The sequence below is a fragment of the Scyliorhinus torazame genome, chromosome 3 (genome assembly GCF_047496885.1).
Source record: "Scyliorhinus torazame isolate Kashiwa2021f chromosome 3, sScyTor2.1, whole genome shotgun sequence".
NCBI lineage: Eukaryota > Metazoa > Chordata > Chondrichthyes > Carcharhiniformes > Scyliorhinidae > Scyliorhinus > Scyliorhinus torazame.
Window position 1 is genome coordinate 46,138,923 of NC_092709.1, and position 15,156 is coordinate 46,154,078.

General features: G+C 51.2%; 1 protein-coding gene across 4 annotated transcripts in view; it reads right to left on the reverse strand.

Moving 5' to 3' along the window:
* Positions 1–15,156, reverse strand: part of LOC140408433 (alpha-1,3-mannosyl-glycoprotein 4-beta-N-acetylglucosaminyltransferase B-like) — a 446,701-nt gene that overhangs the window by 115,230 nt on the left and 316,315 nt on the right. For all 4 annotated transcript variants that reach the window (XM_072495615.1, XM_072495614.1, XM_072495616.1 and 1 more), the window contains one exon: positions 8,194–8,324. In XM_072495615.1, coding sequence (XP_072351716.1) covers positions 8,194–8,324 — 131 coding nt within the window. The remainder of the gene's footprint in view (positions 1–8,193; positions 8,325–15,156) is intronic.

Consider the following 15,156-nt stretch of genomic DNA (forward strand, 5'->3'; position numbering starts at 1 on the left):
AGCTGGTTAGGATCACTGTGTCGCAGACCAGGAGGAGTGTGCAGCAGGTTAGGATCACTGTGTAGCAGACCAGGAGGAGTGTGCAGCAGAGGAGGATCACTGTGAAGCAGACCAGGAGGAGTGTGCAGCCGGTTAGGATCACTGTGAAGCAGACCAGGAGGAGTATGCAGCAGGTTAGGATCACTGTGAAGCAGACCAGGAGTAGTGTGCAGCAGAGGAGGATCACTGTGAAGCAGACCAGGAGGAGTGTGCAGCAGAGGAGGATCACTGTGAAGCAGACCAGGAGAAGTGTGCAGCAGGTTAGGATCACTGTGAAGCAGACCAGGAAGAGTGTGCAGCAGGTTAGGATCACAGTGAAGCGGACCAGGAGGAGTGTGCAGCAGGTTAGGATCACTGTGAAGCAGACCAGGAGGAGTGTGCAGCAGGTTAGGATCACTGTGAAGCAGACCAGGAGGAGTGTGCAGCAGGTTAGGATCACTGTGAAGCAGACCAGGAGGAGTGTGCAGCAGGTTAGGATCACTGTGAAGCAGACCAGGAGGAGAGTGCAGCAGGTTAGGATCACTGTGTAGCAGACCAGGAGGAGTGTGCAGCAGGTTAGGATCACTGTGTAGCAGACCAGGAGGAGTGTGCAGCAGAGGAGGATCACTGTGAAGCAGACCAGGAGGAGTGTGCAGCTGGTTAGGATCACAGTGTAGCAGACCAGGAGGAGTGTGCAGCAGGTTAGGATCACTGTGTAGCAGACCAGGAATGTGCAGCAGAGGAGGATCACTGTGAAGCAGACCAGGAGGAGTGTGCAGCCGGTTAGGATCACTGTGAAGCAGACCAGGAGGAGTGTGCAGCAGGTTAGGATCACTGTGAAGCAGACCAGGAGGAGTGTGCAGCAGAGGAGGATCACTGTGAAGCAGACCAGGAGGAGTGTGCAGCAGGTTAGGATCACTGTGAAGCAGACCAGGAGGAGAGTGCAGCAGGTTAGGATCACTGTGAAGCAGACCAGGAGGAGTGTGCAGCCGGTTAGGATCACTGTGAAGCAGACCAGGAGGAGAGTGCAGCAGGTTAGGATCACTGTGAAGTAGACCAGGAGGTGTGTGTAGCAGGTTAGGATCACTGTGAAGCAGACCAGGAGGCGTGTGGGGCAGAGGAGGATCACTGTGAAGCAGACCAGGAGGAGTGTGCAGCAGGTTAGGATCACTGTGAAGCAGACCAGGAGGAGTGTGCAGCCGGTTAGGATCACAGTGAAGCAGACCAGGAGGAGTGTGCAGCAGGTTAGGATCACTGTGTAGCAGACCAGGAGGAGTTTGCAGCAGGTTAGGATCTCTGTGAAGCAGACCAGGAGGAGAGTGCAGCAGGTTAGGATCACTGTGAAGCAGACCAGGAGGCGTGTGGGGCAGAGGAGGATCACTGTGAAGCAGACCAGGAGGAGTGTGCAGCAGGTTAGGATCACTGTGAAGCAGACCAGGAGGCGTGTGGAGCAGAGGAGGATCATTGTGAAGCAGACCAGGAGGAGTGTGCAGCAGAGGAGGATCACTGTAAAGCAGACCAGGAGGCGTGTGGAGCAGGTTCGGATCACTGTGAAGCAGACCAGGAGGCGTGTGCAGCCGGTTAGGATCACGGTTAAGCAGACCAGGAGGCGTGTGGAGCAGGTTAGGATCACTGTGAAGCAGACCAGGAGGAGTGTGCAGCAGGTTAGGATCACTGTGAAGCAGACCAGGAGGAGTGTGCAGCAGGTTAGGATCACTGTGAAGCAGACCAGGAGGAGTGTGCAGCAGGTTAGGATCACTGTGAAGCAGACCAGGAGGAGTGTGCAGCAGGTTAGGATCACTGTGAAGCAGACCAGGAGGAGTGTGCAGCAGGTTAGGATCACTGTGAAGCAGACCAGGAGGAGAGTGCAGCAGGTTAGGATCACTGTGAAGCAGACCAGGAGGAGTGTGCAGCAGGTTAGGATCACTGTGAAGCAGACCAGGAGGAGTGTGCAGCAGAGGAGGATCACTGTGAAGCAGACCAGGAGGAGTGTGCAGCAGGTTAGGATCACGGTTAAGCAGACCAGGAGGCGTGTGGAGCAGGTTAGGATCACTGTGAAGCAGACCAGGAGGAGTGTGCAGCAGGTTAGGATCATTGTGAAGCAGACCAGGAGGAGTGTGCAGCAGGTTAGGATCACTGTGAAGCAGACCAGGAGGAGCGTGCAGCAGGTTAGGATCACTGTGAAGCAGACCAGGAGGAGAGTGCAGCAGGTTAGGATCACTGTGAAGCAGACCAGGAGGAGCGTGCAGCAGGTTAGGATCACTGTGAAGCAGACCAGGAGGAGAGTGCAGCAGGTTAGGATCACTGTGAAGCAGACCAGGAGGAGTGTGCAGCAGGTTAGGATCACTGTGAAGCAGACCAGGAGGAGTGTGCAGCAGAGGAGGATCACTGTGAAGCAGACCGGGAGGAGTGTGCAGCAGGGCAGGATCACTGTGAAGCAGACCAGGAGGAGTGTGCAGCAGGTTAGGATCACTGTGAAGCAGACCAGGAGGAGTGTGCAGCAGGTTAGGATCACTGTGAAGCAGACCAGGAGGAGTGTGCAGCAGAGGAGGATCACTGTGAAGCAGACCAGGAGGAGTGTGCAGCAGGTTAGGATCACTGTGAAGCAGACCAGGAGGAGCGTGCAGCAGGTTAGGATCACTGTGAAGCAGACCAGGAGGAGAGTGCAGCAGGTTAGGATCACTGTGAAGCAGACCAGGAGGAGCGTGCAGCAGGTTAGGATCACTGTGAAGCAGACCAGGAGGAGAGTGCAGCAGGTTAGGATCACTGTGAAGCAGACCAGGAGGAGTGTGCAGCAGGTTAGGATCACTGTGAAGCAGACCAGGAGGAGTGTGCAGCAGAGGAGGATCACTGTGAAGCAGACCGGGAGGAGTGTGCAGCAGGGCAGGATCACTGTGAAGCAGACCAGGAGGAGTGTGCAGCAGGTTAGGATCACTGTGAAGCAGACCAGGAGGAGTGTGCAGCAGGTTAGGATCACTGTGAAGCAGACCAGGAGGAGTGTGCAGCAGAGGAGGATCACTGTGAAGCAGACCAGGAGGAGTGTGCAGCAGGTTAGGATCACTGTGAAGCAGACCAGGAGGAGTGTGCAGCAGAGGAGGATCACTGTGTAGCGGACCAGGAGGAGTGTGCAGCAGGTTAGGATCACTGTGAAGCAGACCAGGAGGAGTGTGCAGCAGGTTAGGATCACTGTGAACCAGACCAGGAGGAGTGTGCAGCAGGTTAGGATCACTGTGTAGCGGACCAGGAGGAGTGTGCAGCAGAGGAGGATCACTGTGAAGCAGACCAGGAGGAGTGTGCAGCAGGTTAGGATCACTGTGAAGCAGACCAGGAGGAGTGTGCAGCAGAGGAGGATCACTGTGAAGCAGACCAGGAGGAGTGTGCAGCAGGTTAGGATCACTGTGAAGCAGACCAGGAGGAGTGTGCAGCCGGTTAGGATCACTGTGAAGCAGACCAGGAGGAGTGTGCAGCAGGTTAGGATCACTGTGAAGCAGACCAGGAGGAGTGTGCAGCCGGTTAGGATCACTGTGAAGCAGACCAGGAGGAGTGTGCAGCAGGTTAGGATCACTGTGAAGCAGACCAGGAGGAGTGTGCAGCAGGTTAGGATCACTGTGAAGTAGACCAGGAGGAGTGTGCAGCAGGTTAGGATCACTGTGAAGCAGACCAGGAGGAGTGTGCAGCAGGTTAGGATCACTGTGAAGCAGACCAGGAGGAGTGTGCAGCAGAGGAGGATCACTGTGAAGCAGACCAGGAGGAGTGTGCAGCAGGTTTGGATCACTGTAAAGCAGACCAGGAGGAGTGTGCAGCAGGTTAGGATCACTGTGAAGCAGACCAGGAGGAGTGTGCAGCAGGTTAGGATCACTGTGAAGCAGACCAGGAGGAGTGTGCAGCAGGTTAGGATCACTGTGTAGCAGACCAGGAGGAGTGTGCAGCAGGTTAGGATCACTGTGAAGCAGACCAGGAGGAGTGTGCAGCAGGTTAGGATCACTGTAAAGCAGACCAGGAGGAGTGTGCAGCAGGTTAGGATCACTGTGAAGCAGACCAGGAGGAGTGTGCAGCAGGTTAGGATCACTGTGAAGCAGACCAGGAGGAGTGTGCAGCAGGTTAGGATCACTGTGAAGCAGACCAGGAGGAGTGTGCAGCAGGTTAGGATCACTGTGTAGCAGACCAGGAGGAGTGTGCAGCTGGTTAGGATCACTGTGTCGCAGACCAGGAGGAGTGTGCAGCAGGTTAGGATCACTGTGTAGCAGACCAGGAGGAGTGTGCAGCAGAGGAGGATCACTGTGAAGCAGACCAGGAGGAGTGTGCAGCCGGTTAGGATCACTGTGAAGCAGACCAGGAGGAGTATGCAGCAGATTAGGATCACTGTGAAGCAGACCAGGAGTAGTGTGCAGCAGAGGAGGATCACTGTGAAGCAGACCAGGAGGAGTGTGCAGCAGAGGAGGATCACTGTGAAGCAGACCAGGAGAAGTGTGCAGCAGGTTAGGATCACTGTGAAGCAGACCAGGAGGAGTGTGCAGCAGGTTAGGATCACAGTGAAGCGGACCAGGAGGAGTGTGCAGCAGGTTAGGATCACTGTGAAGCAGACCAGGAGGAGTGTGCAGCAGGTTAGGATCACTGTGAAGCAGACCAGGAGGAGTGTGCAGCAGGTTAGGATCACTGTGAAGCAGACCAGGAGGAGTGTGCAGCAGGTTAGGATCACTGTGAAGCAGACCAGGAGGAGAGTGCAGCAGGTTAGGATCACTGTGTCGCAGACCAGGAGGAGTGTGCAGCAGGTTAGGATCACTGTGTAGCAGACCAGGAGGAGTGTGCAGCAGAGGAGGATCACTGTGAAGCAGACCAGGAGGAGTGTGCAGCTGGTTAGGATCACAGTGTAGCAGACCAGGAGGAGTGTGCAGCAGGTTAGGATCACTGTGTAGCAGACCAGGAATGTGCAGCAGAGGAGGATCACTGTGAAGCAGACCAGGAGGAGTGTGCAGCCGGTTAGGATCACTGTGAAGCAGACCAGGAGGAGTGTGCAGCAGGTTAGGATCACTGTGAAGCAGACCAGGAGGAGTGTGCAGCAGAGGAGGATCACTGTGAAGCAGACCAGGAGGAGTGTGCAGCAGGTTAGGATCACTGTGAAGCAGACCAGGAGGAGAGTGCAGCAGGTTAGGATCACTGTGAAGCAGACCAGGAGGCGTGTGGGGCAGAGGAGGATCACTGTGAAGCAGACCAGGAGGAGTGTGCAGCAGGTTAGGATCACTGTGAAGCAGACCAGGAGGCGTGTGGAGCAGAGGAGGATCATTGTGAAGCAGACCAGGAGGAGTGTGCAGCAGAGGAGGATCACTGTAAAGCAGACCAGGAGGCGTGTGGAGCAGGTTCGGATCACTGTGAAGCAGACCAGGAGGCGTGTGCAGCCGGTTAGGATCACGGTTAAGCAGACCAGGAGGCGTGTGGAGCAGGTTAGGATCACTGTGAAGCAGACCAGGAGGAGTGTGCAGCAGGTTAGGATCACTGTGAAGCAGACCAGGAGGAGTGTGCAGCAGGTTAGGATCACTGTGAAGCAGACCAGGAGGAGTGTGCAGCAGGTTAGGATCACTGTGAAGCAGACCAGGAGGCGTGTGCAGCAGGTTAGGATCACTGTGAAGCAGACCAGGAGGAGTGTGCAGCAGGTTAGGATCACTGTGAAGCAGACCAGGAGGCGTGTGCAGCAGGTTAGGATCACTGTGAAGCAGACCAGGAGGAGTGTGCAGCAGGTTAGGATCACTGTGAAGCAGACCAGGAGGAGTGTGCAGCAGGTTAGGATCACTGTGAAGCAGACCAGGAGGAGTGTGCAGCAGGTTAGGATCACTGTGAAGCAGACCAGGAGGAGTGTGCAGCAGGTTAGGATCACTGTGAAGCAGACCAGGAGGAGTGTGCAGCAGGTTAGGATCACTGTGAAGCAGACCAGGAGGAGCGTGCAGCTGGTTAGGATCACTGTGAAGCAGACCAGGAGGCGTGTGGAGCAGAGGAGGATCACAGTGAAGCAGACCAGGAGGAGTGTGCAGCAGAGGAGGATCACTGTGAAGCAGACCAGGAGGCGTGTGGAGCAGAGGAGGATCACTGTGAAGCAGACCAGGAGGAGTGTGCAGCAGGTTAGGATCACTGTGAAGCAGACCAGGAGGAGTGTGCAGCAGGTTAGGATCACTGTGAAGCAGACCAGGAGGAGTGTGCAGCAGGTTAGGATCACTGTGAAGCAGACCAGGAGGAGTGTGCAGCAGGTTAGGATCACTGTGAAGCAGACCAGGAGGCGTGTGGAGCAGGTTAGGATCACTGTGAAGCAGACCAGGAGGCGTGTGGAGCAGGTTAGGATCACTGTGAAGCAGACCAGGAGGAGTGTGCAGCAGGTTAGGATCACTGTGAAGCAGACCAGGAGGAGTGTGCAGCCGTCTAGGATCACTGTGAAGCAGACCAGGAGGAGTGTGCAGCAGGTTAGGATCACTGTGAAGCAGACCAGGAGGAGTGTGCAGCAGGTTAGGATCACTGTGAAGTAGACCAGGAGGCGTGTGGAGCAGGTTAGGATCACTGTGAAGCAGACCAGGAGGAGTGTGCAGCAGGTTAGGATCACTGTGAAGCAGACCAGGAGGCATGTGGAGCAGAGGAGGATCATTGTGAAGCAGACCAGGAGGAGTGTACAGCAGGGCAGGATCACAGTGAAGCAGACCAGGAGGAGTGTACAGCAGGTTAAGATCACTGTGAAGCAGACCAGGAGGAGTGTACAGCAGGTTAAGATCACTGTGAAGCAGACCAGGAGGAGTGTGACAAGAAATTTCAGGAATATAAAACATTTGGAATATTTGGGACTGTTCTCCTTGTGATGGAAGATTGAGAGATTTGATAGAAATATTCAAAATATGAGGGAACTGGGCGTAGTAGATTGAGGGATATTGGGCTGGATTCTCCGCCCCATCACGCCACTTTTCAGCCTCGACCCGCCGGCGGGATTCTCCACTATGCCGGCCGGTCAATGGGGTTTCCCATTGTTGGGCAGCCCCAGGCCATCCGGAAAAATCCGGACATCGGCAAAACGGAGAATCCCGCCGGCGGAGAATCCTGCCCATTGTTCCCATTGGCGGAAGAATCGGCAACTAGAGGATATGGATCTAAGATAATGAGCATTATGTGACAGAAGGAAAACGTTTTCTCATGCAGCGAGTGATTAGGGTCTGGAGTGCACTGTCTGAGAGTTCGGTGAAGGCAAGTTCAGTTGAGACCTTCAAAAGGGAATTTGATAATTATCTGGGAAAAAAACATTTGTAGGGTCATGAGGAAAGGCAGGGGTGGGGCACTAGGTGAATTGGTCCAATTGTTTACTCACATATATTTATTTGTTAAACTTGCTGGGAGGAAAATATCCCCCTCAGTTGGAATTTTGCAAATGACCACCTGCGAATGGCGTGTTTGACCCAGACCATGTGATGAACTGTCCGATAATACTGAATTTTCAGATGATGGCATATCAACAGAAGTCACTAAAATTGCATCCCTTGGAACAAGTGGCGCCAAACATTTACTTGCCATCCTCAGAAGGTTTTACAAAATGTGCTCCCAACATGGGCTTCACTTGCTTGAAGTGCATAATGGTAGTCGGCATGATTTTTTGACCTTTGGGTGAAGGCAGGATTGGAGTCTGTGCTGTTCTACACAGTTCAATAGGCTGCTCACACAAGAAGAATGATTTCCCCTGGCAATAAGGTTTACCTGAATGTCTGGAACCTGCACTCCAATAGGATTCAGCACGGTAAGAAGAGAAAGGCAGAAAACTGGATGGAAAACAAAAATAATTGCAACTTCCACCCAAACTGAAAATAAGTTGGCTGAATGAACTAAGAGTTCATCATTCTTCCAACGAACATGCAACTTACCTTTGATACTATACAAGTTCATCGTAATAGATTTTTAAAAATCATATTAGTGCCATACTTAAAGACATCTTTTTCAAACCAAATCATTTGTTGTTTGCTCTTCATCATAAGAGTGAGATAATTTACTATCTATCTTTCATCAATCTCAACTGTCCTCAACATAAAGTGAAGGCATCCTCCAGCTTCTAATATTCAAGCTGTGATTAATTGAAATATAGACAGAAACAGTTGATAATTGTCGGTTTCATTGCTGCTATTTGAGCTACTGACCATGAAAGAGAAATGAACTTACAGCGTCTTTCTCGGGATTGCATACTTTCACCCACAGTAGGTGGTCCAGTAACCAGTCTATTGGCTTGTCCTTGTAGAACATGAGAATAAATTCTATGAGTAGTGTCAGATCAGAAGACTTGGACAATTTTCCTGAAACAGACAATAAACAAGAGGAAAAACAATTTTAATTTGTCTCTCTGTTCTTTAATGAGAGGTTCTGCTAACCAAATCAGTTGAGGCATAATCATTTTTTAAAAATAGAAATTTAGAGCACCCAATTTTTTTTCCAATTAAGGGGCAATTTAGCATGGCCAATCCACTTAACCTGCACATCTTTTAGGTTGTGGGGGTGAAACCCACGCAAACACGGGGAGAACGTGCAAACCCCACACGGACAGTGACCCAGAGCCGGGATCGAACCTGGGACCTCGGCGCCGTGAGGCCGCAGTGCTAACAGACTGTGCCACCGTGCTGCCCAGTTGCGGCATAATCATAAATGAAAATGCTGCCGAAAGAAAACAAATTAATCAAATAAATAATAAAATAAATGAAATAATAAATAATATACTTCTTTAAAGGCAGATTCATTATTTAACAAAATGGAAAATGTTTCTTCCCTGTGCTAAATCCTGGATTGCAGTGGCAAATGGCACTCCAAGCCATTTCAAGTCAGTGCTACAAAAATGCTCTTCTATTGATTTTAATATAAATGATATGTAGGTTATTTTGGTTATTTCCCCTCTCCAGTGAACAAGAGAGCACTGTGATGCTTAGTAGCCTTTCAAAATGTCATCCAAATTTAATTAGAGTGATTTACTAGATTTTCCACTTTAAGATCAGACTAAATATATTGATAATTGTGAAACTTAACTGTGAAAATTATATTGCAGCCTTAAGTACTGTGGTCATCTGAACTACTGCAACTGGTCAACTCCTTTGTGGACTTGCATCAGAGCCCATATTCCATTAAGAAAGCACACATATGTAAATGCAAATAATTAAGTATATGTGGAAAGTGATATATCTATTATATACTTACACAAGAACAGAGGATGCTGGGAAAACTCAGCAGGTCTGGTAGCATATGTAAGGAGAGAAAGCAGAGTTTACGGGTGTGATTTTTCAGGCCATTTCCACACAGCACATATCCTGTTATGGCTGTTAAATCCTGCAAGAGGGCCATAACGGGATTTGCACAGGTGAGAGCTCAGTTTGAGATCTTCTCCTGTCAACGATATGATCAGTTTCACACCCACAAAGGGCATGAACCTGAATTCCATTGATTTAAATAAATTTAAATAAAAACGGCTTTACACCGTACACCGTGATGTCATGCCAGGGTGATTCACTACTCGCTTCTGAAATGGAAATCGGCATCACACTGGGGTTGCGGAGGTGCCTGGAGACTCTGGGATTGAGGGCCAATACTGGGCAGTGCCCCCAGAACTCTGGCAGTGCCCTTTGGCAGTGGAGGACTGTGCTGGGGGCACTGAGGGGGGGACAAACCCTTCTCTATTAGGGGAGGGGAGGCTTCCCCTTATGTGTGGCAGAAGGTCAGGACAGAAAACCTAGCTGTGTTTTTGGGGAGAAGCATGACAGTTTTCAGTCAGAACCTGACATTCTTTTGGAAAATTTGACCCAACATTTCAAGTCCTATGGCTCTTTGTCAGAACTGAAGGGAAGGAGAAGGCCTGGTGTGGAAGGAGGAGGGGTGTACATTGAGACAACATATATGGGATACCTAAAGAAAAGAGGTTAAGATGGAGGAGAAAGGCCATAATCTAAAGTTGTCAAACTCAACATTGAGTCACAAGGGCTGCAACAAACCAAACCAGAAGATGATGTGTTGCTCCTCCAGCTTGCGTCGGGCTTCACTGGAGCATTGCAGCAGGCCAAGGACGGACATGTGGCATGATCCAATTTTAAAAAAACAATGGGCGCGATTTAATGGCCTCGTCGCGCCCGACTTGGTGACGCGATGAGGCCATTGAATCTCGGGACAGGGTTCTTGTGAGATTCGCAAGATTTACGACATCTCCCGAGACGTTGCGATCTGGCTCTCACCCTCACTGGGTGAGATCTAGATGAACATATTTAAGTGAGCCATTAGTCTCATTTAAATATGTTGCCGCTGTATTCTCCCGGGGCCCAGGATCTAACGACCTCGCCTGGGAGATCTCACCATGGCGCTACTTAGCACTGGTTTCCACAAACATGGACCAATCTTAATGGAACCTGGAGTGGTCACCCTGACCAATAGAGACACCTGGGTGGTCGGGCTCTGGGCAGAATGGTAGCCTTGCACTCTCGCAGACACCTGGGCCCCTCGACATTGCAAGCCTGGCACTTTGGCAGTGCCACCTGGGCGCTCTGGCAGTGACATCCTGGCACTAGGGTGCTCAGGTGGCACTGCCAGACTGGCAGGGGCACTGCCATGGTGCCAGGCTGGCAGTGTCAAGGTCCCAGGTATCAGGTTGTCCATGCCAGGGATCAGGCCCTTAAGAGGTGGGGTGAGGAGCAGCTAGTACCCTGTATGAGTCAAGTTAAGTTCAGTGGGGGAACGGGGGTTTGAGGTTCCGGATGCTGCAGTGGGGTGGCCGAGGGGTCGTCAACAGGGCTGAGCTCATCAGTGCAGGAAATGATATAAGTGCAGCCTCAAACCGGCGAAGTGTCGTTAAATAGCATCCAGAATGTTTCTCAGTGCTGCAGGCGCTAAACGTGCTCGAAACAGGACTGTTTCTGTCCTGTTAAATCGCACCCAATGTTGCATTAAACAATGTTACATTTAAAAGCTGGCCTTCCCTTGGTTGTATTATACATACTATTGGCATTGATTTCTTTATAATTTTACTGTCTATAGTAAAGACCAACGTTAGTTCACATTCAAATACCATCAAGTTACAAACATCTCGAAGAGCTTTGCATCAGCATCCTGCTTAATAAGAACATATTAAAACATCTCAATAGCAAAGATATTTTAGTCAGTATGACTCAAATATCAACATTCACATCTTAAGAATGGCAACAATGATGAGCTCCTTAAACGCTGCAAGCCAATTGAGGCTGTACAAATATATGCAACTTGATATGGTTACTGCAAACCAAATTCTACTCCAAGTTCTGAAATACAGTGAAGCCCTTTTGTCTTATAGCACAGAGATCCTGTAAAGTAATTTTGGCTTTCTGATATTATTAACGGTTACCAATTTCTTTCAAGACAATAGCAAACAAAGGACACACTTGCTCAGTGAGCAGAGATTAAGAATAATTTGATTTCTAAACTTTCTTCAGAAACCAATGAAAGTTTAGTGAAGAGAATTTTCAGTAACGTTGCACACATGGGAAAATTCATAACTGGATGCTTTTAAACAACAGAACAGAGATTTAACTGTACTTTTTATTCCAACTAGAATGTCCAACCAAACTCAAATATTAAGGCAACTAGGAAAGAACAATATTTGCCAGTGTTGCTCAGGTCCCAAGAACAAATAAAAATTTTGAATTAAATTTTAGTTACATTTGCTGGCCCTGAACTTGCAGCACCTGGAAGAACACAAAGCAGACTCAGGTCTAGCATGGAATCGGCATTTGGGATCAGACTTGGCCCAATTGTGCCTTTGTCCTTTTTGTTAAGTGGGGAAATTCGAACTGGGAGATGGGTAAGGTGATCTTGTACTTGTTCTCCACCAATTGGGAAATCACACAAAGAGCAGGACTGTTGGCCCGGTATCCGCTGGCCTGAAAACCTACCAGTATCAAGGCCCAGCAAAAGTGTGCCTCGTTTTATCAATGTGGTGAAGTTGGCCAGATTCCAGTTAGAACCATCGAACGTTATTGTGCAGGAAGACGCCATTCAGACAATTGTGTCTGTGCCGGACAACAAAAAAAAGGGGAAAAAGAAGCGAGCTGTTCATTTTACTCCCACTTTCCAGCATCTGGTCTGTAGCCTTGCAGGTTACAGCATTTTAGATGCAGATCCAGGTACCTCTGACATGAGTTGAGCGCTTCAGCCCCAGCCACCAATTTAGACAGTGAATCCCAGAGGCCCAACACCGTCTGTTTTCCTCATGTCCCCGCTAATACAATTATCGTAAATCTATACCCCCCCCTGGGAATTGACTTCTCAGCTAGGGGAAACAAATCTTTCCTGACCACCCTGTTTCGGCTCCTCATAATTTTGTACACCTCAATTAGGCCATTCCTTAACCGCTTCTGTTCTAACGAAAACAACACTAGCCTATCCAATCTCTCCAAATAGCTGGAATTTTCAAGCCCTGGCAGCATTCTTCTTAATCTCTTCTGCATTCCCTCCAGAGCAATTATGTCCTTCCTGTATTGTGATGACCCAGAACTGTATATAAAATTCTAGCTGTGACCTAACCAGTGTTTTATACAGTTCCATCATTATATCCTTGCTTTTGTATTCAATACCTTGCCCATGATGTACCGTCAATTACCACGAGACGAGAATGGTGGAACACTCGAGGCTTTATTGAACAAGATGTTGTGCCTCCTGTAGCTGGAACCAGAATGGCTTCAGCGCAGGAGAGCACACACATTTATACACCGCCTGCTGGGCGGAGCCAGCAGGCAGGGATTTACCATTGTACCTCTAATATCCGGGCAGTGCCGTAATACAAATAATATACCACTAGTGGTGTTCACCACAGCCCAATAAAGGAAAGCATTCCAAATACTTTCTTGACCACCTTGTCCACCTGTGCTGCCACCTTCCATGACCTGTGGACATGCATTCCAAGGTCTCTCACTTCCTTAACCCCTCCCAATATATTCTTGTTTATTGAGTATCCCCTTGCTTTGTTTGTCCTCTCCAAACATGTCTAAACTGTGCCAATAGAATTTCGTTTTTGAATGCCTCTCACTGCTTTAACGTCATGGGCAGGATTCTCAGTTTGGGAGACTAGTGGTGAATGGTGGGACTGAATTGCATGCAGTTTGTGGTCCTGTTGGGTGCGCTATTCGGTCAGAGAGTCTGAACATGCAAATGGAGGTCCTACAAAAAACAAACTCCGGGGGGGGGCTAGCCCTCCCAAAACTACAATTCTACCACTGGGCGGCGACGGCCGAGCGAATAACGGGATGGATCAAGGAGCCAGAAGCCGAGTGCGTGCACGCGGAAGAGGCCTCCTGCATGGGGACCTCCCACCGGGCCCTCGCTACGGCGGCACTCCCATCCCCACCCAAAAAACACTCCAGTAGCCCAGTGGTGATAACCACCCTCCAGTCCTGGAACCAACTACGGCAGCAATTTGGCCTGACCAAAATGTCGGACAAAGCTCCCATCTGCAACAACCATAGGTTCACACCAGTGCTGACTAATGCCACCTTTAAAAAGTGGGGACAGGACAGAGGGACACTGACAGTCAGGGACCTATACACGGATGGCAGGGTCGCAACAATGGACAAACTGACGGCGAAATTCCAGCTAGCCAGGGGGAACGAGCTAAGGTACCTGCAACTCAAAAACTTCCTATGAAAGGAGACTAGGACGTATCCACAACGCCACGACAGACATTACTGGAAGAGTTACTGGATGCAAGCATCCTAGATAAAGGAAACTGTAGTGACATGTATGACCGACTGGTAGAAAGGGCCGACACCGTACTGGACGCAACAAGAAAGAAATGGGAGGAGGACCTGGGAATTGAAATAGGGTGGGGACTCTGGAGCGAAGCACTGCATAAGGTCAACTCCACCTCCACGTGCGCAAGGCTCAGCCTGACGCAGCTAAAAGTGGTACATAGAGCCCACTTAACAAGAACCCGTATGAGTAGATTCTTCCCGGAGGTGCAGGATAGATGTGAGCGGTGCCAAGGAGGCCCGGCCAACCATGCCCACATGTTCTGGTCTCGCCCCAGACTTGTGGGGTACTGGACAGCCACCTTTGAGGCAATGTCCAAAGTGGTGGGGATGAGGGTGGAGCCATGCCCGAAAGTGACGGTCTTCGGGGTATCAGACCAGCCAGATCTATTCCTGGGGAGGAGGGCGGCCATCCTTGCCTCTGCCTCCCTGATCGCCCGCCGTAGAATCCTGTTTGGCTGGCGGTCAGCAGCACCACCCAAAGCTGCAGACTGGCTGTCCGACCTCTCGGAATCTCTCCAAATGGAAAAAATCAAATTCACCACCCGAGGGTCAGACGACAACTTCCACAGAACGTGGGAGCCATTCACCCAATTGTTCCAGAACCTGGGGCGAAATTCTCCGGTATCGGCGCGATGTCTGCCGACCGGCGCCCAAAACGGCGCAAATCATTCGGGCATCGCACTGCCCCAAAGGTGCGGAATCCTCCGCATCGTGTGGGGCCGAGCCCCAACCTTAAGGGGCTAGGCCCGCGCCGGACTAATTTCCGCCCCGCCAGCTGGCGCGGAAATGACATCTCCGGGCGGCGCATGCGCGGGAGCGTTAGCGGCCGCTCACGGCATCCCCGCGCACGAGCTGTGGAGGGAGTCTCTTCCGCCTCCGCCATGGTGGAGACCGTGGCGAAGGCAGAAGGAAAAGAGTGCCCCCACGGCACAGGCCTGCCCGCGGATCGGTGGGCCCCGATCGCGGGCCAGGCCACCGTGGAGGCACCCCCCCGGGGCCAGATCGCCCCGCTCCCCCCCCAGGAGCCCGGAGCCCGCCCACGCCGCCTTGTCCCGCCAGTAAGGTAGGTGGTTTGATCTACGCCGGCGGGACAGGCATTCTAGCAGCGGGACTTCGGCCCATCCGGGCCGGAGAATCGCGGGGGGGGGGGGGGGGGGGCCCCAACCGGCGCGGCGCGATTCCCGCCCCCGCCGAATATCCGGTGCCGGAGAATTCGGCAACCGACAGGGGCGGGATTCACGCCAGCCCCCGGCGATTCTCCGACCCGGCGGGGGGTCGAAGAATCTCGCCCCTGTTTGTGACCAACGAACAAGCCGAGGAATAGCCAGGTATCCAAGAATCAGGGGAAAGTAGCCGAGGCATGAGAGGGGGGGGGGGG